The 24,914-nt window shown below is 49.8% G+C and overlaps 2 protein-coding genes across 4 annotated transcripts in view; one reads left to right on the top strand and one right to left on the bottom strand.

Moving 5' to 3' along the window:
* The window catches only part of ABCC1 (ATP binding cassette subfamily C member 1 (ABCC1 blood group)), a 318,947-nt gene that overhangs the window by 202,741 nt on the left and 91,292 nt on the right, over positions 1–24,914 (bottom strand). The window lies entirely within an intron of this gene.
* The window catches only part of MYH11 (myosin heavy chain 11), a 111,581-nt gene that overhangs the window by 16,324 nt on the left and 70,343 nt on the right, over positions 1–24,914 (top strand). For all 3 annotated transcript variants that reach the window (XM_082714962.1, XM_082714961.1, XM_082714963.1), the window contains exons 2-3: positions 809–1,170; positions 11,070–11,226. In XM_082714962.1, coding sequence (XP_082571088.1) covers positions 826–1,170; positions 11,070–11,226 — 502 coding nt within the window. In that variant the 5' untranslated portion in view covers positions 809–825. The remainder of the gene's footprint in view (positions 1–808; positions 1,171–11,069; positions 11,227–24,914) is intronic.

The following is a 24,914-nucleotide window of genomic DNA, read 5'->3' on the forward strand; positions in this document are numbered from 1 at the left end:
TCACAGCTACAGTAAATTCTAGAAATTTCCATCACCCCCAAAAAGAAGCCCTATACTTTCTCAGCTGTCACTCCTCAGCCCCTGGCAATCACTAATCTACTTTAGTATCTATGGATCTGCCTCTTCTGGACATTTTAGGGAGAGGGGATCCTAGAGAATGTGGCTTTTTGTGACTGGATTCTTTCACTGGGCACAATTTTATCGAGATTCATCCACGTTGTAGCACGTATCAGTACCCTGTTTCTTTTCCAGGTTGAATAATATTCCTTGGCATGGCTGGACCCCATTTTATGTGTTCATTCTATCTGTTCATGGACACTTTGGTCACTTGCACATTTTAGTCATTGTGAGAAACACTTCTGTGAACATTTTCTATAAGTTTTTGTGGCGACGTGTAGTTTCATTTCTCTTGAGTTTGCGCCTACATGTGGAATTGTTGGAACATGAGAACTCTACGCTCCTCTTTTATTTGTACAGTAAACAGTGAGACGTGGACACCTTCTTGTGTCAAAGCATGTAGATCTTATTCTTGCTTCATAACCCCTGGATAGCATTTTGTTGTATGAAAATACCATGGTGTGCATCTCGGGCGCCATGATGGTGGACAATAGGCCATGATGCAGATCCTTTTCTGAGGGGCTTGGCATTGTTTCCATTCTTTGACTTTGTAAACCATACTGTAGGGAACATCTTCATTCTTGGTGGAATGTTCCTGCAGACTGCATTCCTAGACATGGGAGGAGAAGGATTCGTCTGTCTCTAGGGCTCAGTTTTGGCCAGATTCTGATGCTGTCCCTTTTTCCCACAGGGGACCAACCAGGCACCATGGCACAGAAGGGCCAGCTCAGTGATGATGAGAAGTTTCTCTTTGTGGACAAAAACTTCGTCAACAGCCCAGTGGCCCAGGCTGACTGGGCTGCCAAGAAGCTGGTCTGGGTCCCTTCGGAGAAGCAAGGCTTCGAGGCAGCCAGCATCAAGGAGGAGAAAGGGGATGAGGTGATTGTTGAGCTGGTGGAGAATGGCAAGAAGGTCACGGTTGGCAAAGATGACATCCAGAAGATGAACCCACCCAAATTCTCCAAAGTGGAGGACATGGCAGAGCTGACATGCCTCAACGAAGCTTCTGTGCTCCACAACTTGAGGGAGAGATACTTCTCAGGACTTATCTACGTGAGTAGCTGGGGGGGGACATCCAGTCACTTCTTCCAGGCCTCCTTCACCCCTGAGGGAAGGAAGAGCTTTTGAGATGTGCTCAGGATACAGATTGGGAGGATCAAAGTCTCAGCTGAGGAGGGCCCACGTGGTGAGGTAGAATCATTGACTCAAGTTCACACCCCAGTCCTGCGCCACCTTGTACTGTGACCTTGAACAAACCCTTTCACCTCCTGAAGCCTCCTGAACCCTTTCACCTCCTGTGAAATGGGCATAACCATCTTCCTCCCCATAAAGGAGGTGCCAAGATGCTGTGTGATCGCCTGTGCCGAGCGCCAAGGTGCCTGGCAGATGCTCACCAGACTCACTGAAGTCGTTTCTGCCTTTCCTCCATCTTGGAAATGAGGAGGAGCTCTTTGGGAAGGCTGGACCACCTGGGCATCCAGGTGGGGAGGAGACATGAGGGTCTGGCTAGGTTTTTGTGGAGGTCTTCCCTGTCACAAATGGGAATTCCTCACCTGGAGCCAGGAGCCCTCTGGGTCTCCCGCATAGACCAGAGCAGACCAGAGCAGACCAGAGCTGCTACCATCCATTCTGGTAGCCACCGGCCCCATGTCACTAATTAGGAATCAAAATTCATTTCTTCAGTTGGACTGGCCAGTGTCCAGTGGTCACCAGCACGTGAGGCTGGTGGCTGCCATATTGGGCAGCACAGGCTAGAACACTGGCATCACTGAAGGAGGTTCTGGGGGGAGGATGGTGTGACTCGGGGTATGTGGGTTCCAACTCCAGAGGAAGAAGGACCTAGGTTGCCCCCCTGGTATCAAGCTGCTGGGCTGGGGTGGGGGTCCTCCAGTTTAGCCTTTGTCTGCCTCTCAGAAAGGGCACACTCATCCCTGGGGTGAGTTGCCTAACTTCCCTGAAATTTCATTATCTTTTCTGTGAGATGAGCACGAGCTGAGCACCAGCCTTGCAGCATGGGTTACTCTCAAAACAAAGCCCTTGGGACTCCTCCAGGCACGTGGTCCGCTCTCCGAGTGAGTGCCAGGTGTTACTGCTGGTTATGTCCGTGTTACAGCCTTTTTTTCTTGGATCTTTTGCAAATCTGTGAAACAGTCCCTCCCTCCCCCTTCCATGTTGCCGCGTGAAAACGACCGAAAAAAAAAAAAAGACAAAAGAACCCTTGTCATCTATAAAAATGCACTGCAGATTTTTTTTCCTAATTAGGAAAATAAGTCACGTTTATTACAGAAGATTTGGCAAGTTCAGAAAAGCCCAGCAAACACACACAAAAAATCAGTCCTCCCCCAGAGGTCATAACCAATAAAACGGTCCTTTCTTGAGCTCTTTCTTTGCGAGCATGGTATGTGTTTACGTATTTACAAGCCCACACATAGGTTAGCCTGCTCGCTCTTTTTTTCCGTCTATGAGTCTGTGCTGATCGTGCCCACACTTCCATTATAACCCCAAAGATATCCTCTTAGGGGCTGTGCGAGCTATGCCGTGGATGTGTCGTAACTGATGATCCCTTCTTCATATGGAAATGTCAGACGGGTTGACAGTAGCTTTTTTAAAAATTAAGATTTTATTTATTTATTTGTCAGAGAGAGCGAGCAAGCACAAGCAGGGGGAGCAGCAGGTAGAGAGAGAAATAGGCTCCCCGCTAAGCAAGGAGCCCGATGTGGGACTCGATCCCTACGGCCTGAGCCGAAGGCAGACGCTTAACCAACTGAGCCACCCAGGCGTCCCAACAGTAGCTTTTTTTTTTTTTTTTTTTTAAGATCCAAGAGGGATTAGAGGAGCAACCTGGAATTATCCAATATATCCTCTAACCCCTGTTGTGTGCCTTAACGAGTCTTATCTCATTTAATCAACACAATGCCTCCAGAATAAGGATACTTGTCCCATTTTACAGGTGAGCAAACTGATCTCAGAGAGCTGAAGCCTCTCCTTAACTTCCCTAACTACGAAGGGAAAGTCCCCTTGGTCCGAGCCACTCCTTGTATGGAAATACCATCGACTTGGAGCTGTCCGTACAGCCTGGGCATTTCTAAGGAGGCCGGTCTGCAGGGGCTGGAGAAGGGGCAGGATGGTTCTCTTCCAGGCCTTCCCCATCTCAGATGTGTTCTCTCCCTCAAGGAGGTCAAGGGCAGGCCTGTGTATAAATCGTACCTGCTGTCCTCTGACATCGCATTGGAGCCCAAAATAGAAATCAGGAAAAAAAAAAAAAAAAAAAGAAAGGTTTATGAAGGTGCTGAGACCCAGAATATCTAATCTGACAGCAGATTTAAAAAAATGAATCAAAGCTTCAAATTCCTGCTATGCTTCTCCGGACAGTTTAGATGAAAAGCCTTTCAGCCTGACTGCACGCGTCCTCCTATCTCACTCCCTACTGGTCAGTTTATTCCCTTAAATAGAATCCGCTGTCCATGACGGAGGAGACGAGGACGTCGGGGAGGGGAAGCCTAGTGCGTGACAGCAGGTGATGCTGACTTGGCTTTTGCTGATGGAGAGAGCTTCCCCCTCCATTCTGCAAAGTTCACCTCCAATGAAGACCCTTGTCCTCTGGGTTCTAGAAGAGTCTATGGAAGCCATTGGGTCCTGTGTCCTTATCCTCGAGAAGCAGGTTGTTGCCTTATCTGTTCATGGCACACATCACGCACGGCGCATGCGTGTGACTTGTCCACACTCACCTGCCCTTCTGGGTGCTGGGTTCCCTCGGCTAGGAGCTCAGCACACCACTCAGCAGTTGGCTCTGTCCTTACTGTTTGGCTGAGGGATGGGACAGGGGGTTCAGAGAGAGGAAGCTCCGCCAAGTGTGAGCCTTGCTGGTAGTGGGTACTATCCTAAGTCCTTCCTGTCCTGTGGTGAGAGCAAGGCTGACCTCCCATCCTGCACATGACATGTCCGAGGCAGAGAGCTGACGTGACTTGCTTGGGAAGGGACCTGTTGGGGGGTCAAACTCTGGCCTGTCCAGTAGAACTCTCTAGGCTCTCCTGCTGGGGGGATGCTGAGCGTGACAAGGCCCAGCCCTGGCCCTGAGGCTGCTTCCTGATGAAGGGGAGGAAGAGAAGACACACTCGAGCCAGATGCAAATAAGGGATCTAGATTCTAAGATGAAGGATGGATAAAGAAAACATGGTACGTCCATACCATCGACCAACATTCAGCCTTGAGACAGAAAATCTTGCCATTTGTGGCCACAGGGATGAAGTCAGGGGACACAACACTGTGAAATAAGGCCATCCACAGGAGCGCGAACAATTGGGGTTCTGCTCGCATGAGGCATTGAAAAGCGTCTTGCTCAGAGTCAGAGCCTGGAATGCTGGCTGATGGGGAGTGAGGTCAGGGGGTTGGGGAGAGGGAAATGGGAAGGTGTTGTCCAACAGGTACAGGGTTTCAGTCATGGAGATGAGTGCGTTCTAGAGAATTGTGGCTACAGTAACAATCCTGTATGGCACGCTCAAAAATTGGTTAAGAGTTTTGGGGCACTTGGGTGGCTCAGTGGGTTAAGCCTCTGCCTTCAGCTCAGGTCATGATCTCGGGGTCCTGGGATCAAGCCCCGTATCGGGCTCTCTGCTCGGCGGGGAGCCAGCTTCCTCCTCTCTCTCTGCCTGCCTCTCTGCCTACTTGTGATCTGTCTGTCTCTTAAATAAATAAATAAAATCTTTATTTTTAAAAAAAATTGGTTAAGAGGGTAGACCACAATTGTGTTAAGTGTTCTTATCTCAAAATGTTTTTTTTTTTTCCCCTAAAGCATGTTCTATACTCAGTTCCCATAAATGGGCACTAAGACATTTGTCAGCCTCCAAGGATTTTTAAGGTCAAGTCTAGGTATAGGTACATGTTCTTTCTGGGCAGGGGTCTTGCTTTCATTAGTCTCTCGGAGAAGCCTCGTTACCTCCACACCAATGACTACAGCCGCTGTCAGCATGTTACGAGTTCATACCGAGATGCTAGAGCTACTATTGTTCTTTTCTTTATGTGAGAGAGAGACCCTGTTTTGAATCAGATTTTTGCAGATAAACCGGGGCTTAGAAAACTTGCATAACTTGATGAGAAACAGCCGGGTCTTGAACCCAGGAAGGCGGGTCCTGGAACCACTGCTTCGAACTGCTGCTCTTTTCATCCTTCCAAAGATCCTATGACACAAGAGATTATTATCCATTTCAGAGACCAGAGGGCACTGAGGCTCAGCTGTGCTCAGTCCTCTTGCTGGAAGTGGGCAGAGCTGGCGTCCAGGGAAGGTTTATCTATTCTGCGGCTGGAGTGATTGGCTCCCTGTGGATGGTGAAGGTTCCCAGGAGAGCTGGAACCTTGAGCTTGAACGCTGGGTGTGGGCCACGGCACGTGGGGATGCTGCCATGGGTGCTATTAGCTTGGAGCTGGACAACCTTCATGTGCAGAGAAGGAAGAAGTTCAACTTTCTAATTATGATTTCTTGAGCACCTACTAGGTTGTAAGCTGTTAGCCCAGAGTGAGTGATTTTTTAAAAAATTGAATTAGTTTGATATATCTCCTCTCCCTACCCACTCTCCTCCCCCTCCCAAAAGAATAGAAAAGAAAATCTCAGTTTCTGCCATTGCCTGAAAAAGGAGAGGAACTGGTGGCCCGGGGCTCAGGTTGTTAGGTCACCATCCTGTTAGATGGGGTGTGGGCCCTGTCTTTTCCGCAGGCCTCACTGCTCCCTATTGTCTCCCAAACCCTGGGGCTAAGTGTTCTTGGTTATTGATTGCTACACCTGCTTTTTATTCCTAACTGGCTCACTTCACTCATCTCTAACCTGCGCGTGCCCTGTCAACAGTGGGACTTTCCAGGTCTGTGCCAAGGCCCTGGGGTTGGGAACATGATCCAGAACAGAGGTAGATGACGTCTCCCATTCACTGGGTTTCCCAGCCCCAATTCCCTACCTGTGAACCCCAGAGGGTATTTTTCTGGTTCTGATTTCACTGTTCTGGGAAGACCAGGGAGCTAAGGAGAGGCCTTCCTTCCAAACTTGAGCAAGTGACCATGTTTTTGTCTTAGACATTTGGCCCAGTGACCTGATGGAGTATCTATTCTGGGGTACTGAGAACAGGCTATGAGCAGAGGCCTCCTGAGTGCCAGAGGGTCCTGGACGGTGGGGAAAAAAATGCATTACTTCTTTGGATCTTGGAAGGTGGAAAGGAAACACAGCTGGGAGCTGCTCCTGACTGAGCCCTGTGACCTCACTGTTTAGATCTTTCAGACTGTTATTCTTTCAAAGAAGCTTTCCAGTAACACGGGGCTGTTCATGCAAAGACCACAGGGAAATATTTAAAAATAAGAAGCCTAGATCATGCCTTGTGGCTTCTTCTCGTGTGTGTAGTTAACGGTCTGGCCCAATTTAAAACGTTATTTTGAATAGATCATACAGGCAAATATTCAATAGTATATCAGGAGGTTCAGATTTCAACCTTTCATTCCTATTCCTCATCTTCTGTTCCCTTTCTTAGGAAGGCTTGAGCATGTTTCTTACGTAGGCGTCCAGAAATCTTCTATACCTATACAGGCAAATATGTGCATATTTGTATATGTATGCATGCATGTAAATGTACTTTAAAATCATTTTTATTTATTTGAGAGAGAACACAAGCAGGTGTGAGGGGCAGAGGGAGAACCAGACTTTCCATTGAGCAGGGAACGTGGGCTTGATCCCAGGACCCCGAGATCATGAGCTGAGCTGAAGGCAGATGCTTAACCCACTGAGCCACCCAGGCGCCCCTGTCCATCATTTTACAGATGGGTTAGAAGAGGCTCCAGGGTTCGGCCACTCGCACAGATCCTGCAGGTTATGGAGGAGGGCCAAGCTAAGGTTCTGCCCTGGGCTGGGTGACTTACAGCCTAGTTTCCTTCCACCTTCCCTTGCTCGTTCTTGTTCCTGCCGGAGGAGGCCGAGGGAGCAGTTGCCTGCTCAGGGCTCTGTGGCTGACCATATAAAGTCTCAGGGAAGAACTCGAGTCCCTTCCAAATACGGTCACAAGAGGGAAACCCTGGGCCTGTGGCTGGGACCTGCTGGTGGCAAGGAGCCCTGAGATGCTGGCTGGAACACAGGAGGTGGGGATAGCGAAACTCTGAACTTGACCAGCTGGAGAGGGTCAAGTTCGTGGGGGACAGGGAGGCAGAAAGGCCACCAACTGCAGGGGGGCCGGGGCTGGTGAAATGAACCGAGGTTAAACAGCTCAAGCCTGCAGATTCTGAAGCCCAGCCACCCTGGGTGGGGACGCGCTCCTGTCTGCCCAGCTCTTCCTCTCGGGTCGCTGTGCCCTGGAAAGATGTGCTGAACTGCACAGAGATTCAGAACCGCCTGGAGACTTGGATTAAGGGCTTGCTGGGGGCTTTGCACCAGGAGCTGTCCTGGGCAGATAGGAGCAGAGTGCTGCTGCTTCGGGAGCTGGCGATGGAGCTGGGAGAGCCGTGCGTTCTTTCTTTCCTCTATTCAGTGTATTCAGCAAGGGTTTACTGAGTGGCTGCCTTGTGCATGGCCCCTGCAGTGGGCACCTTGCAGTCTGGGAGCTGATACTTAGGATGAGCCCTAAGAGAGGAGATGGAAATGGCTCTGGGAAGATGGAGGGGAGATATAGAAGCAACAGCACGTGTGACGGTTCCAAGCTGGGAAGGAGCAGGGTCTAGTCACTAACATTTATTGAGCACCTGTTATATACTCCACACTCTGTTAAGTGCTTCATGAGCATTATCTCCCAGCAAGCCCACGAAGGATCTGCTATTACACACCTTCATTTTGCAGTAGAGGAAAACAGGCTCAGAGAGGTCAAGAGACTTGCCCAGGGTCACACAGTAAGGAAGTAGCAGAATGAGGAGGGTTGGTTCAAAACAAGTTCTCAGTACTCGATTCTGTACCCTAAACTGCTACCCTTGACTGTCTCCAGGTCAAGGGCTTGGGGAGAGGGAGGTTTATGTAAAATGTAAATGACATAATGTAATGTCATTTACAGTGTAAATGACCCACATTCCAACAAGGGCATGGAGGTTGGCTGGGGGCACAGCCCAGGGGCATCTGAAAGTGGAGTTAAAACCTGAAGGAGAGGTAGGGTAGAACTTGGTTGACTATCATTCAAATGACTGATCATTATTTGGACACTTACTGCACCCGAGGCCCTATGCTAGGAACCAGGACACAGAGCCCCTGGCCTTTGTCACCAGGTCAGCAAACATCTACTGAGCACCTACTGTGTGCTAGCCCAGCGCAAAGCCTCAGGTCACAGAGATGAAGTCATTGCCGCCCCTGTTCCGTGGAATCTCTGTAATTAACATACCCTTCAGGCATTTATTGGGCAGGCATTTAGTGAGCACCTGCTGTATGCCCAGGCCTGTGTAGAGACTGGAGAGGAGGAAGAGGGTGCTCTGGCCATCGGGGTACTCGCACTGGTCTTGGCCAGATGGCGGGAGGGGGCTGGACAATCAGATGGGGGAGGGGGCATCCAGGCGGACAGTGGACCCATCAGGCGAGTGCGGGTCCGCCTGGACCTGCTATTGTAGGAGCCTCTGCCTTTACCTTCGCTTGTCTCCTCCTTTATGATCCAGACACACTAAACTGCTGATAATTTCCCGGCATGCGTGCCCTCACCCTGCTGCCTTCCCCGCCTTCGCTACCTCCTGAGCAGGCTAACACCTCCTTGTCTGCTAAGGCTCAGGGCAGGGAGCTCCTCCCTACTGGAAGTTTCCCTGACTTCCCCCCCCCCAGTGGGGATTAGGACTCTCTCTCTCTCTTTTTAAAATTTTATTTATTTATTTGACAGACAGAGATCACAAGTAGGCAGAGAGGCAGGCGGGTATGGGGGGAGGAAGCAGTTTCCCTGCTGAGCATAGAGCCTGATGCGGGGCTCGATCCCAGGACCCTGGGATCATGAAGGCAGAGGCTTTAACCCCCTGAGCCACCCAGGCACCCCTAGGACCCTCTCTTTATTGCTCCCCTCATTCCCTTGGCTCCATCCTTGTTCGAGTGTCATTATTTTAAATATCCTTGTCCCCGCGCTGATCTTCAGGTTCTTGGAGGGCAGGGGGCCACCACTGACTTACCTATCTCCAGCATCTAGCACAGACCCAGTATACAGTAGGTGCTCAACAAAAGGCTGATGGATGTTTAGACAGGCCTGTGTTGACCTCATTCCTGCCTTTTTAGGGTAGTGCCTCCTCCCACCTGCCAACCCTATACTTTTCGAAGATTCTGTCCCCTTCTCACGCAGGGCCATCACACCCCATTGTCCCTTCACACGCAGACTGAGCCCTGAGGGGGGCTCTCCTCCTCCAGTCAGCTCCGGGCAAGACTGAAATCCCTTTGTGGGAAGGACATTGTGTTTTTTGTCTTCTCTAAGCCCAGAGCCTTGCACGGTGTCTGGGACGTACCCACTGAATGAGGGACTGAGTGAACAAATTTGTTTTTCTTTCTGTAGGACAGGCAGAGGTTGGAAGGCCTCATGGCTGGTGCCCAGGCCTGGCAGTGAGCCGAGCTGGGCTTGGCGCCGCTAGGGTCTCGCTTTGTGTCTTTGGTCAAGTTGCTTAACCTCTCTGGTGTTTGCTTGGTCTTGAGTGTCACCCAGAGATAGGCCATCTGCTCCTGCGTTTGTCCCTTCCAGGGGGAGGAGGAGGGAGAGAGGGCCTGCTTCCTGGCTGCTAGAGCCTTGGGCAGCACTGATAGTATCGTTTGGGAAAATCAGTTCCTGTGGGACAGGATGGAGCCTGCCCCCCCGAGCTGTGACCTCAGCCCAGGGAAAAGTTGGTGTCTAGTACGGAATGGCCAGAGCAAGGAAGATGCCTCGTGTGTGCACACAGTGGGGTTTGCCAAGGGCCTTCAGCACTTTTCCTACACAACTGTTTTTTTTTTTTTTTAGTTGTGATAAAATCCAAATAATCTAGAATTTGCCATTTGAGCCGTTTCAAGGGGAAAATTCAATGGTGTTTAGCTCATCTCCAGCGTTGTACAATTAGCACTATCTCGTTCCAGAATGTTTTTATGAATCCCCCCTCCCCCAAAGGAAACCCCCGTTGCCCGGAGCAGTCATTCCCCCTTCCCCTCCCTCCCGTCCCTGGAAACCAGGGCTGCATTTCTGTCTCCATGATTTGCCTGTCCTGGACATTTTGTATACATGGAATCCCACACAAGGTGACCTTTTGTGTCTGGCTTCTTCCATACCGAGCATATGCCATTTTCGGGGTTTGTCCGTGCCCTAGTGTGTGTCAGGGCCATTCCTTTTGGGGGGGCAGCTGTGTCCGTCCCTTCTGTTCACAGATGAGGTGGAGTTTTGTTAACCGTCAAGTGAATGTGAGCTCTCTTGGGGTAGGACAGTCGTGCTGGCTAGCTCTGAATTTCCCGGCGACGACCTCACCAACCCTGTTTTCGTCGTCTGTTACACGGGGCAGCAGGGAAATCACAGTGTGACAGTCACAGGGGAGATAAGGGGACTCCATGAAGAGATGCCCATGAAGGGTTTAGAGCTTGGTACAGGTGCCTAGTAAGTGTCCAGTACACGGAGGCTCGGGGAGGTGAGAGGCAGCCTGCAGGAGAAGGGCTTGCACCCCAGAGAGGGGTCTGAGCCTCAATTGTCGGAAAGCACTCAGCTCTAAGATAGAACACAGGTGGCCCGGAAACCCAGGCTTGCCCCTTGCTCCTCCTCTTCCCCTCTAGCCTTCCTATCAGTGAAGCCCAGGCGTTCCCATTAGGACTCTGAGCCTCAGTTTCCCCGTCTCTACAACGGCAATACAAATGCACCCAACGTTTTGTCGTGAGGATGCCGTGAGCAAATGCTTGCAGAGGTGCTCAGTACGTGTTTAAATGCAGGCGGCGATGGGCATTGCTGGGTCAGGACCCGGTGGACTGGGTGTCCAAGTTCTCGCCGAGGCCCCATGCTGCAAGTAAGCTTGGTTTCTCTCTTTGGCAGACATACTCTGGCCTCTTCTGCGTGGTGGTCAACCCCTACAAGCAGCTGCCCATCTACTCGGAGAAGATCGTGGACATGTACAAGGGCAAGAAGAGGCACGAGATGCCGCCCCACATCTACGCCATCGCGGACACGGCCTATAGGAGCATGCTGCAAGGTGAGCTGCCCTCCAGGTGGACAGGGTGTTGCCCAGGGGCCGCTGCTCCCTGCCGAGGGCCGCCTCCGGGAGCTCCCGCTCTGCCCGGGCCCCTCCTGCCCGCCCGCCCGGCCTGCAGTCCTCGCCAAGAATGCAGAGTTTGGCAGGCCGAGCTGGGCCCCAGGAGCCTTGTGCCTGAAAAAGGGAAAAAGCCGGCCGAACATCTGGGTGCACGGCTGGGAGGGTGAGGGAGAGCGGATGGCTTGAGCAAATACGGGCATGGACTGCTCTGCGCCCCAGCCCCTCTGCTGCCCCGGGCCCGGCCAGCTGTCTTCACCTCCGGAGGGAAGAGGGTGGCCGTCAGCCCCTGGGTCCCAGCCAGCCACCTCTGGATTTGCCACCCTATGGGGTGGTGTGAGAAGTCTTCTCCTCTCTGGCCTCAGTTTCCCCATCTGTAAAAAGGGAGCGATAAGGTCCATCTTGCTGCTTATGGAGATTCTCAGGCAGCCTTGTCCAAATGGAAGCCCTTTGGATATCACCTCCGTGTTTGTGTATTACTATGATTAGTATTACTATTATTAATGAACTTTTAATTGAGGTAAAATATACATACAGTAGAGGGCATAAGGTCCACAAACTTTGTGTTCAGCCTGAAATTAATTCTGGCCTACGTCCGCAGTCATCTGGCCACCACTCAGACCAAGATGGGAGATGTTTCCAGAAAGTGACAGTTTCAATGCTTGCCCCCTACAATGAGTAACACAGTAAGGATGTCCACTCTCACCACCCCTAATGAACATTGTGCTAGAAGGCTTAGCCAGAGTAATAAGACAAGAAAAAGAAATCGGGGCATCTCTAAGTTGTACGGCTTACCTGTTCAACAGCCTTGGTCCTCTCTCTGTAAATCCCCTTGCCTCAGAACGATTGAGTCCTTGCTTTCCTCCTCACGTTTTGGGTGCATTTTGGGTGCATCACCCATCCCAGGGTGACTATCTTTGGGGAGGGGTGAGAACGTTTTCTTTCCTATACATGGATCTGGACTTGAGACACAGGCATTCTCCCATTCTTTTTTTTTTTTTTTTTTAAGATTTTATTTATTTATTTGACAGAGAAATCACAAGTAGGCAGAGAGGCAGGCAGAGAGAGAGAGGAGGAAGCAGGCTCCCCACTGAGTGGAGAGCCCGATGCGGGGCTCGATCCCAGGACCCTGAGATCATGACCTGAGCCAAAGGCAGCAGCTTAACCCACTGAGCCACCCAGGCGCCCCGGCATTCTCCCATTCTTACACTTGGGAGAGGGCCATGGAAAAGGACTTGGGCAGTCCTAAAGCTGTATATGATTTCACGTGGTTATAAGGTGACTAGTCCTGAGGTTATGAACCAGCAGCTGGCAGGCTGCCTCCAGCCTTCAGATAAGTTTGATTTGGTCCATACAGTTTTAAGGATACTTGAAGTGGTTGTCAGCTTTCGACAACTGGGAAATGATATATAAAAAGTGTATATATTTTGTGAGGGGCACGAGTTTTCCAGTTCCCCAGTCCTTACCTGGGGCATTTGTTCATGATAACTGCCCCGCCCTTCTGTTTGACTTTGCAACCTCTGGAGTAGCTACCTTCAAGACTATTCTGAGTCAGGAATTGAAAGCTCAGTTCTGGAAGCACCTGAGGGCGGGGATCCAGGTGTAGCCAACCAGTAGAAGTGCCTCCAAGTTACTGACAGAATTAGCCAAACCCCACATGTGTGACCCAAGCTGGATCACTGCAGACAAGGGGCTGCCATTACCTTCAAAGACCAGCAGATGGTGCCTTGCAGAAAGGGCTACAGAGATGTAATCTTAGTTGTGAAGGGTGGCTTCTGGAGTTAGGTATGTGTCTTTGTTTAAAAAAAAAAAAAATTTATTTGTGGTCTCCCTTGATGGACAAGTTTATAGCGATGGTTCGCACATCTTTTTAAGGAAGCTGAACATCACCAAGTTATAGTATTCGTGTCATTTGGGGTACTTTTAGTTGCACAAAAATATAGCATACCATATAACAACCAATTAAAGTGGCTTAAACAATAGGAGTTTATTATTTCACATGACAAGAAGTGTGCAGGTTGATGATTTCAGGATTAATTAGTTGAGAATCTCAAAAACAGACTCCTTTGAGATTTTCTTGGCTTCTTCCTCATGGTCACAAAATGGCAACCGTAGCTCCAGACATCATGTCTTTATGCAATGATGTCCAAAAGCCTGAAGAAAGTGGAAGGTTAGTTTCTTTTCTTGTCTCTTTTGTATCAGGTAGAAAAACCTTTTCCAGAAACTCCTCAGCAGGCATCCCCTGATATCTCATTGGCTAAAACTTGGTCATACGCCTACTTCTAAACCAATGGTTGGCAGAGGACTGGGATGTTAGTAATTGTTTGTAATTGTGTCTCATTGGCTAAACCTTTGGGCATAGGCCAACTTCTAAATTAATCGTTGGCAAAGGGGACTGGTACCTTTATAATTGGCTTGGACTATTTCTGGTTCTTTCCTGGAGCTGAGGGAGCTCCCATAAGCACGTTTTCTCTGAACACCAGAATGAAATGAAATTCTGTTAGCAAAGGGGAAGGGCACAGTGCTCTTAAAATACATGTATGTGACTTTAAAAAACCTTTAATATTGGACATTCATCCTAGAAGAATTAAAACATATTTAAGCTAAAGAAAATATACCAGCACCCATAATCCTATCACTCAGAGATCACGACCATCAACACTTTGGCATTTAGCTTTCATGTCATAACTGAGCTGAATATTCTGAAATGGAGGAAATTTTGATTGTCTGAAAATAATTGATTCCAGAAAAAAAATCATTTCAAACAGGGACCAAAATTGCACTGTAAGGGGGGAGAAAAGGTTTGACTGGACAGGGGAAATGACCTTGCCAACTGTCAGTCTATTTTAGCTGCATATAGTAGGAATTTGGTTATAACTGCAGCTAGATACTAATTCTTAGATTGAGTAGAAAATTAAGGGTTGATTTTTTAAACTTTTTTTTTTGACAATATCCCATGAAAGCATAACACAAAGTTCTTCATGTCATGTTTGATTCCTGCAGCTAACGAGAATAATTTTTGCAGACTTACGAGACTTACGAGAGGGGTCATCTGTTTTTCTGAAGGGCTCTTTTGTTTTGGGGGTGCTCCATAAAAGCTCCATTGTGTTGTCCTTCGTGATGACTCTATGATACAAACTCTATTTGGTCTATTGAGTTCAAATGTGAATCAACAGCTGCTCCATATGGTTTCATTTTGGCATTACCGGGTACTTTCTGGAAAGCTACTAATGATAGACTCCGGTGGAACAAATCGTGGGGGGAAAAAACAAGCTTGGGAAAAACAACATTTTCTCTAGAAAGTGGAAGATTGGTTTTTGCCAAGGAAGGTGGAGGCCTAGTTTTTTTGACTCCATTGATGAAGGTCGTGCTCCCAGGTTGGAATGTCACTTGGCTGGGATGCGCAATGAGCTTTCTGTCTCGTTGGAGATGTGAAGGGAACAGCTGTGGCTTCCTCCTTAAATCCTTTGTAGGACAAGATGAAGTGTGAAGAGGGGGGACTGGGGAGGGTGAACACATCCATCGAACGTGGTACATGAACCCTTAAGCTCCTGAGGACCCACACCCTGCGTGAAAGCCAGACTCTATCCTTGTCTGCCTATTCAACTCTATCTCTACTGGTGTCCAGCACTTAGTAGCTGCTCAGTTAATTTTTTTTCTCAGTTAATATTTGTTGATGAATGAAGGAGTGCACTTAGTCATTAATTCTACCCCACTTCTCCCTTCTAAATTTGTTGATCTCCTTTAAGTATGTCCAGATATATGATGGGGACCCTGCTTATAGCTTATCTTTGAAGGCAATTACTATTGGAGCCTTCCAACCTGCCCCAGCTACCCTCTATGACAGGCAGCCAACATCTGGGACTTTCCTTAGCATGTTTAGAATTGGCTTCAACCCTCTCATGGTGGATTCCTTGTTTCCTGGTTTCTGTGCCTTCCTCTTCCTTGATTCACTCTCCTGTTTAAATGGAGCACCTTCTGAAGTCAGGATGTAGATGAGACAGATTGAGGTCCCGCATATCTCATCTGAAGACTTGATGCATCTCTAGTAGGTAAAGGCCAGTTTAGCTGAGTGTACTGTTTTAAGCACAAATAGTTTTCTTTCAGCGTTTTTAAGGCATGGCTTCACAGCCTTCTAGCTTTTTTCTTTGCTAAGAAGATAAAAGGCAATCGGATTCGTAATCCTTTCCGTGTGACCAAAAAAAAAAAAATCATTTTTCTCCTTCTCTGGAAGCTCTTAGACCCTTCATTATGCCCGTGTTCATGACGCTGATGGGATTTGTCCTGGGTCTCTTTTCACCCATTGTGCTGGAGACTTCGTGGACGCCTTTCATCTATAAACTCGTGGTCTTATACTCTGAGCTATTTTTGTGAATTACTTACTTGATGATTTATTTCTGTGTCCTCTGTTCTGCTTTTCTAGAAGTCTTCTCATGTCCAGAACTGAACTCCGGGACTGTCCCTTTTTCATTTCATTTCCTTATCTTTTTCTTCTTCTCTCTCTCTCTCTTTTTTTTCCTTTTCTGGGCAGTTCCTTTAACTTTGTCTAATGAGCCTTCTGTTAAGCTTTAACTTGTCATCATATCCATATTATATATGTGCTTGCAGGAGGGGCTAGCCAGTGATGAGTTTGGCTATCGTTTGAGTAGAGCTGGACCATTCCACTGCAGCCCTTCTCATAGATCTTTCCATCATTTTCTTTTCTTTCTTCTTCTTTTTTTTTTTTAAATATGTCATTTATTTATTTGAGAGAGAGAGAGAGAGCATGAGAGAGGTCAGCTGGAGAAACAGACTCCCTGCCGAGCAGGGAGCCGGATGTGGGACTCAATCCCGGGACTCCAGGATCATGGCCTGAGCCGAACGAAGGCAGTCGCTTAACCAACTGAGCCACCCAGGCGCCCCTCCATCTTTTTCGTCCTTGTGCTCATCAGGTTTTCAGGGAAGACTTGTGCCGTGGTCTGTCTCCCGTCATTGTGAGGGTCTAGTTAAGAGGCCAAGGGTTCCAAACTGTGGAAGAAGGGAACTTGCACGTTGTCCTTTCATTATGGCCCCTGGTGCTGCCCAGGGATTTCATTCTGCAGAGAATAAAATCTGCCTCCTTCTGTGGGCTGGGGGAAGGACAGATCCTTGGCTGCAGGGAGCGTGGACAGTATCTGGCATGTCTAGCGGCTTCTCAGACGGACTTCCAGCGGATCCCTGTGTTTGTCAGTCCTCCTTTCTGCCCGGTCTCCCGGAGCCCCCTGCTGTGGCCGGTTACTGAGGTTTGACCTGGAGGTAGGGGAGTCTGTGATGAAATCAGGCTGCTTTCAGCTTTGCCCACTGGAGCTTAGACGTCTCCTTTCCTGCGACTGTCCTCACTCGTCCTGTTTTCTGGCTTCCAAGACTTCTTGGCGTTTCTCTCTTTTCCAGTTCATTTCAACTCAGAAAGTCCCTTTACTGTCTTTTTACTCAGGTGTGGGGAGGAAGGGGCATGAGTGGCAAGGGTCCAGCCCACTATCCTTGAATGGAAATTCTCTCTCTGAAATCTTCTTTTCCAAAGAGGTGATAATGATAATAGTGGATTTTTTTTTCATAGATTTTATTAATTAATTTATTTGACAGAGAGAGAGATTGAGAGCTTGATCCTAGGACCCACTCAGGTCACGATCTCAGGATCCTGGGATCGAGCCAGGCATCCAGCTCCCTGCTCAGTAGGGAGCCTGCTTCTCTCTCTGCTCCTCCCCATCTCCCTGCTCATGCTCTCTCTCTCTTTTTCTCTCAAATAAATAAATAAAATCTTTAAAAATAAAAATAAAATAAAATAAAGCCTTGAAGCTATTATAATCCAACATACGGACTCTAGAATAAAAGCGATACTAAACTATAAAGTCAGGAAGGGCAGCAAAGGTTTTATTTTTCCCCACAGCATTTCCCGTTGCTGGTTTTTATGAAACAGCAAATACTGAATCCTTTCAAAATTCCTCATTATTTTTCCCTCTCTTCCTTCCCACGTGCGCATGTGCCCGTGGGGTTGTGTTCATATGACTTGTCAGTTAATCCAACACTGGGGCCGGGGGTTCATTTTATTTTATTTTATTTTTTTTATTTTTTTAAAAGATTTTATTTATTTATTTGACAGAGAGAGATCACAAGTAGGCAGAGAGGCAGGCAGAGAGAGAGAAGAGGAAGCAGGCTCCCTGCTGAGCAGAGAGCCCGATGCGGGACTCAATTCCGGGACCCTGAGATCAAGAACTGAGCCGAAGGCAGCGGCTTAACCCACTGAGCCACCCAGGCGCCCTCGGGGGTTCATTTTAGAGCCTGGGAAACTGAGGCTCGGGGGAGGCAAAGAACTTGTCGAAGGCCCTGGGAGACTCAGAGCTGGATTTGAATTTGGCTTATCTGATGCCCGAGCCCAAGGCTTGCCCGGTCAGCCATCTGCTGCGCTGAGCTCTGGGCTGTCCCGTGGAAGGCGGTTTGCTCCCGGAAGGTCTACCTTCTTACACATGTGGGGTGTTGAAGGTTCAGTCCTAGTGAAGCCAGAGTTAACCGACTAGGGTAAATTAGCAGGATGCATGTGGGGAAAGCACCATGAGGCTTCCCGGGGGGTAAGCCACTTTGGATCTCCCACCTCCCCTGCAGGGTCCCCAGGGATGGGGGATGTGCCTGGGAGAAGGGTGTGAGAGGCGCCTAGGATTTCCCCCTGATGTGCCAAGTGGAGCCTTCAGGATTTGTTACCCTATGCGGGAGAGCAGAGTGTTTCGTCCTCATGTAGTTAGCATGGATAGAGGCCACTCTCAGGGGATTAAAAAAGAAATCATGGCCCGGCTGGCCGGCTTCTGTCAGCGCCGGGGCTCTTGGCTGAATCCTCTTGAAACTGACGAGAAATCTAGGAGATGGCATGAGCTAACCTCTAAGCTCTCTGCTTCACAAGTTCCCACACTCTGTGTCCCTCTGTCCGAGGGAGGGCGAGGTCGGCGGGTCCTGGGGGGCCGGCTCAGGCTCACCAACCCGCCAGAGGCTGCTCTGTAAGCTTGGCAGTGAGAAGGAGGGCACCGATGTCCTCCCCAGCCCAGCTCACTGCTCTGGAAAGCCCGGACAGCTCGGCTCTCTGCAGCACCACGAGCACCCATTTCACAGATGGGCAAAACTGACCCTCAGTGCACCGAGTGAGTTGGCCCTAGAGCCCATGTCCCACCTAGAGACATCACCTTCTGCTGCCCTCAAAACACTGCTTTTTTCCTCCTAGGCCGCATGGTACTGACGTGCTCTTACCTCCGTTTTTCAGGCCAGGAAACTGAGGCCCCAGGGGACTGAGGGACTGGCTTCGGCCCTCTTGTTAGAAAGCACTGCTCTTGGCCTCATAGGCCGGCCCCCTGGGACAGAATTGTTGCCGTCTAGAGCTGCTGCACAGGCTCGCTATTTTGGGTGACGTGGACGATGGGCTTGGTGATGATCAGAGCACTTGCCGAATTCTTCCACGTGCCGTGGGTCATTTTAAGCTGTGTCCATCCAGTCTTAGTTCACTGTTCTCACTCCTCTCCTGGAGAGGCGTGGATTCTTATCCCTCTTTCCCTCGGAGGGACAGCGTCTCGCCCAAGAGGTAGAGCCAGAAAGTCATTCCAAGTCATTTTGCTCCAGAAACCATGTTGCTGCAATGTGTCCCCGCGGAGGGGACCAGGTGCCTTGTTCTCTGCCTTTTGGAGATTTTGCAGCGGCTCTCAGCTCTGCGTCTGGCCTGGCGGTGGGGTGGGCAGACGGGGTCTCTGTCTGCCTGGCTCGGTCATCGTGGAGGCCCTGGGACATGTAGGTGGGCTCTCTGAGTGATCACGAGAAGTTCACGTTCTTTGCCAGGAAGTGAGGAAGGGTAAGGATCATCTGATTCTTACAACCCTTTTATGGAGTGCTTCTAGTGTCTTACTTAGACGGAGGGGAGAGAGCTGGGGAGAAGTCTTTTTTTTTTTTTTTTTGGTAGCAAGCAGTAAATACTGAGTTGAAGAAGCAGGCCCGATCACCTCAGTCACCCCATGCGGACTTTTGCTGAACACAAACACATACGCCAGCCTCCTCCCTCTGCATTCCCCCAACCTCAGAGGGAACCTGGCTCCCTGTTCCCCTTTTAATTCAACAGTGTTGAGACCCCACTGTGGGGGGGGGTTGGTGAGGTGGGGTACCAACTACTTGGTAGGGACAAGGCAAGGGAGAAGGCAGGTAGATGATCAAATCATCCCCCACAAACACACGGGCTCTGGAAGGGAGTTCCCGGGGGCATTGAGGTGGACCCTGGAGGCTGCCAAGAGTCTGGGAGGGCAGGGCAGGGGACACGTGGGCGTAACAAATGAGATGCCTATGGGATCCACAGGCTGGTGGGGTTGGAGCAGAAAGGAGGAGGGAGAGTGGGGCAGGCGGGAGCTGAGGCTCGAGAGCCCCCCCAGGAAAATACTGGTCTTCCCAGACCCCATCCATCACCTGGCCAGGTCTGCTATGAGAGATGTCAGAAGTCCCTGTGGATCTGGAAAATTCCTGCTGGGCTCCAGAGATTCCCACCCGGAATCTCTTCCTACCAGCTCCGCTGGAGGACAAGGAAAAGGCCCTGAGAAAGAGAAGGACCTTGACCTGCCCAGTAGTCGGTTGGGCCAAGGGCCCTGGAGCTGGGTTAGAGTCTCTGTGAGCCGTGAGGCTAAGAACTGGGCCTGCCCCAGCTGGTGCAGCGGTTGATTTGGACAGTGCACGGGGGACACGCTGTCTGCTCCCAGCCAGTGTCGCAGGTCTCGGCTGTCACCTGTCTGCGGCCCACAGCGGAGGCCCGGCCCTGACATTTACTTTCTCGTGTGGCATTAGTTAGGCAGGTGCTCTTCTGCATACAGGGGAGGCTGTGTCCTCCATTCCTTACTGGCTGGGGCGGGGAAGGGTGCCCCTCTAGTGACATAGGCCTGGCCACCTCCCTCTTGCTGGGTCCCCTAACAGCCTGGCATGGGAAGGAAGAGAAGCCGTGAGCCCGGGTCTGTTCTCAGTCCCAGCTTGGTTTTCTCCTTTTATGGTCAACCTGCAAGCCTCTGGCTCCCCAGCCATCAACCACGAGCTTGTGTTTGGGATCGGGCCGAAATAGCTGGTCTGCGGGGAGCTGGGTGTCCCCTGAGAGTCCTCAGGCCTCTTCAGGGGAGGGACCACCAGAGTGCTTGCTCTCCCCCGCACGCTGACTTGCAGACTGGCACATCCAAAGCTGGACCCCGAATCTGGGGAGAAGAAAGAGAGAGAGGGGCATGTTTCGGGGTGCATGTGAGGTAGGGAGCACCCCACATCTCTGGGCTGGGCGATGCTGGACTGCCGGCCCCAGCCCTGCACCCCTCTGCTCCTGGACTCTGTCCCCTCTCCATCTCTGACCTACTGTGTGCCAGGCCCCCTGCATGAGGTTCTCTACTTCCTTGGTGTCTCCCACACTCCCTACCCCGGTGATTCCTACACAGTCTACACTCGCTGCTCAGAATCACTTCAGCTGTGAAGACTTCGCATCTCTGTCTCAAGCAGCTGCAGAACCAACCTTCTTGTCCATAGCATTTTGGGCAAACACCTATGGGAGCCTTTGCTCGCTTCCCGCCTTCATTTCTTTGCCCGTCTGACTCCCACCCTGCATCCCAAGCCTCTCAAAAACAGACTCAGTAGGTCCTCAGGAACTTTGTGTTTCCAGTAGAGGCTCAGGACGTGTTTGCTGAGTGCGGTTGTGACCATAGACAGAAGTGTTTTTGTTGCTTCTGTCTCGATTGCCTTGGGGTAGAGAGATGCAAAGGAGAAAGCATATCTTGAGCACCTACTATGTGTCAAGCTCTGTTCCTGGTAGCTGGGATCAGGCCCAGCCCTTGACATTCAGCCACTCAGGGGCCAGTAGGAAAAGCATGAAAAGCAGTTTTGTAACTTGTTCTCTTTTTTCAAAAAATTAATTTATTTTAGAGAGAATGTGTGTGTACAAGCCGCGGGGAAGGGCAGAGGGAGAGGGAGAGGGAACCTGTGGCAGACTCCTTGCTGCGCTCAGAGCCTGATGCGGGGCCTCGAACCCAAGACCCTGAGATCATGACCTGAGCTGAAATCAAGAGTCAGACACTTAACTGATTGTGCCACCCCGGCCCCGTTTCGTAACTTCTGAAAAACAAATAGATTTATGTGAAGTTTAAGGAGGCAGGTCTCTTGATTCAGAGATGGTGTAAAATTAACATAGTTTCTTTTAAAAAGCTTGATTGTGGTATAATTTATGTATCATAAATCAGTCTATTTGAAGTATACAGTTCCCTGGGGCACTGTTCCCTGGGGTGGCTCAGTCAGTTAAGCAAGTGCCTTGGCTCAGGTCATAATCCGAGGGTCTTAGGCCACCCTGCCTACTGGTGCTCTCTCTCTATCCCTCTGTCAAATAAATAAATAAAATATTTACAAAGTATACAGTTCCCTGGTCACTAGTGACTTTACGGCGGTGGGGGAGAAGGCAGCCATCAGCATAATCTGATTTTATGTATCTCTAACCCCCCCCCCCACAAAAAAGCCGTGTGCCTGTTGGTAGCGATTTCCCCCTCCTAGCTCCAGTTCCACAGGATTGCTTGTCCACCTTCTGTCTCTCTAGATTGGCCTGTTCTGCACACTTCCTATCAATGTCACGAATGCTACAGTATGTGGTCTTCGGTGACTGGCTTCTTTCTCAGAGTATCATGGCTTCAGTGTCCATCCACATTGTGGCAGGTGTCAGTGTTAGATTTCTTCTTTCTGGCTGAGTGATATTCCACGGTATGGATTTTTGCTTCTCCACTTAGCAGTTGATGGATTTTTTTGTTGTTTCTACTGTTTGGCTATTGTAAATAATGTAAAGCAGCAAAATTGTTTTCTAAGATGGAAAATTTCCCCTTCATCCATAGAGTCCTCTCGTGGATAAAGGATCCATTATTTTTCCATATAATCTATACCTTTTCCCACTACAACGTCTTGAGTTAAAACAATGATCACAGTGACATTAGATTACAGTGGAGGGAGCCTTTGGGCTATTGGAACCAGGGCCACCATGAAGCCATGTGGTACCTTTATAGAAATAGAAAAAGGCACTGCTGTCCCAAGGCACTTTTCCTCTATCTGCCGGAAGATTGTTTTAATAAATGTACAAATCTATAATGACCAGTGTGAATGGTTTCCACTTGAGTTATGCAGTGTACAACTTATACCACTGTCCATGGCAACCCTAGAGGGGGCATGCAGTGGAAAGGTCTCTAGTTTAGCTCTAGGAAATATAGAGTCAGAGAAAATCATAGAGGAAGTGACTCTCAAGGTGCCATTTCAAGAATGGATTGGGAGTGGGGCACCTGGGTTGCTCAGTAGGTTAAGCATCCGACTCGTGGTTTTGGCTCACGTCATGATCTCAGGGTCGTGAGATCAAGCTCTGTGTCCAGCTCGGTGCTCAGTGGGGAATCTGCTTGAGATTCTCTCTCTTTCCCTCTGCCCTCCCCTGTCCTCATTCACACTTGTTCTCTGTTTCTCTAAAATAAATAAATAAATCTTCAATTAAAAAAAAAAAATGGATTGCGGTCTCTAGTCCAAAGAACTGAAAACGAGTTCTCAAGTAAAAACTTTTACTTGAATGTTCAGAGCAGCACTCTTCACAATAACCAAAAGGTAGAAACAGCCCAAATGCTCATTGGCAGATTAATAAATACACAAAATATGGTATATCCATGCAAGGGAATATTACTCAGCCATGGAAAGGGAGGAAGTGCGGACACATGTCACAATATAGGGATGGACCTCAAAAACACCACGCTAAGTGAAGCCAGGCAGACACTGGTTGCTAGCAGTTATGGGAGTGGGGAAGGAAGAATGATTTGCTAAATGGGTTGAGAGCTTAGCATGATAAGAATGTTCTGGAACTAGATCTGCCCCAGGCACACCATGCACAGGGCACAAAGCTATGAACATACTCCACACCACCGAACTGTTCACTTGTACTTGGTTCATGTTGCGTGAATTTCACCTCAATGGGAAAACGGAGGAGGAGGAGAATGCGTCAGGCGGGAATAGGGTGCCGTGGGCAGAAGATGCAGGCACAAAGCTCAGAGGAGACTCTGCTTCCCACATTCAGAGGACTCTGCTCTCTTGTGTCAGACCCAAGCTTGGGCTCAGGAAGGAGGCAGAATGCCCCAGGAAGTCGTGGGTCAGCACGCGGTGCCCACATCAAGCCCTCCTTCTGCCCGTACCCTCAGCTTCCCACGCTTGGAGGCAGTGCGTTTCCGATGGGAATGTCCCCAGCCAGAGGTCCCCGGCAGCCCCCCAGCACAGAGCTGCCCTGGCAGCTTCTGAACCTTCCCCAGGAGTCTGCTGCCTCTCCTGGGGACCTGGCGGGGAAAGGCCCCAGGACGAGCGTCTGACCCTATAAATCTCTGGGCCAGGCTTCCCAAGACTGCTGGGAAAGCCTGTCCCTCTCCCTGGAGCAGAGGGATCCAGACAGCCCGTCTGTCCGTCCGTCAGTCTCAAAATCATTCCTTAAAATAGCAGAGGTTGTCTGGGCCAGCCGCCTCTGGGCAGGGGTGGAGTATGTGTCTCTCTCTCTGCCTGGTTCTGATCGCAGGGTGCGCTACCCCTCCCCTACTCCCTGCTCCCTGTTTTTCATGGGTTTCCTATTTGGCTCTGTCCAGGAGCGGGTTTCTCCTTTGGGTGGAAGTTGGAGGCACCGACATCCATATTCCTGAATTCCAGAACAAGGAGCTGGTGGTTGTGCCAGAGCCGGACACCTTCCCCAGCAGGTTTCCCCTCCACGGGAGAGGTGATCCTGACTGCTGTCTCTCCCTGCTGTGCCCCTCGGAGATGAAAGGCTTTTTTTTTTTTTTTTTTTTAATTTATTTGACAGCACAAGTAGGCAGAGAGGCAGGCAGAGAGAGAGGAAGGGAAGCAAGCTCCCTGCTGATCAGAGAGCCTGATGCGGGGCTCGATCCCAGGACCCTGAGATCATGACCTGAGCTGAAGGCAGAGGCTTTAACCCACTGAGCCACCAGGCGCCCCATGAAAAGTTTTTCTCCTGTTTTTTTTTTTTTTCTGCCCGAATGAAGGCATGGGCAGGGTTGGCTCCTTCTGGAGAGTCTGAAGGAGAATCCTGGCTTTAGGTGGTGGCTGGCCATCCTTGACTTTCTTCGTCTTGTAGACACACCCGTCCTGTCTCTGCCTCCTCCTTCATGGGGCCTTGTCTCTGCACCTCTAATCTCACTGTACTTTCCCTCAGAAATAAGAACAGTGGTCATGGATTTAGATAGCTATCCTAAGTCCAAGATCATCTCATCTGCAGATCCTTAATTACACCTGTACCCTCCTGATTCTAAATAAGGTCACCTTCTGAGTTTCAGAACAGACATATCTTCTGGAGGGGTGGTGGTGCTGTGACCTTGGGCAGGTCACCTACTGTGCTCTGTTTTCCTCATCTGTAAAATGGGAGTGATGCTAGTGCCCACCTCCAGGGCTGCCTTGGGAATTAAATGGGTCATGCTGCACCAAAGGAGCTCAGCGCAGGCGCAGTGAGTTACAGTGAGCACTCTGGAAGGGGGAGCCACTGAAGGCATTGTAGGTGGTGGCTGTTTCTTTCCCCCTGAGTCCTAAACTTTGGGGTTACAGTGGTTTCCCTAAGAGCAGTAAAGAAT

Source organism: Mustela nivalis (genome assembly GCF_964662115.1).
Source record: "Mustela nivalis genome assembly, chromosome: 19".
NCBI classification, from domain to species: Eukaryota; Metazoa; Chordata; class Mammalia; order Carnivora; family Mustelidae; genus Mustela; species Mustela nivalis.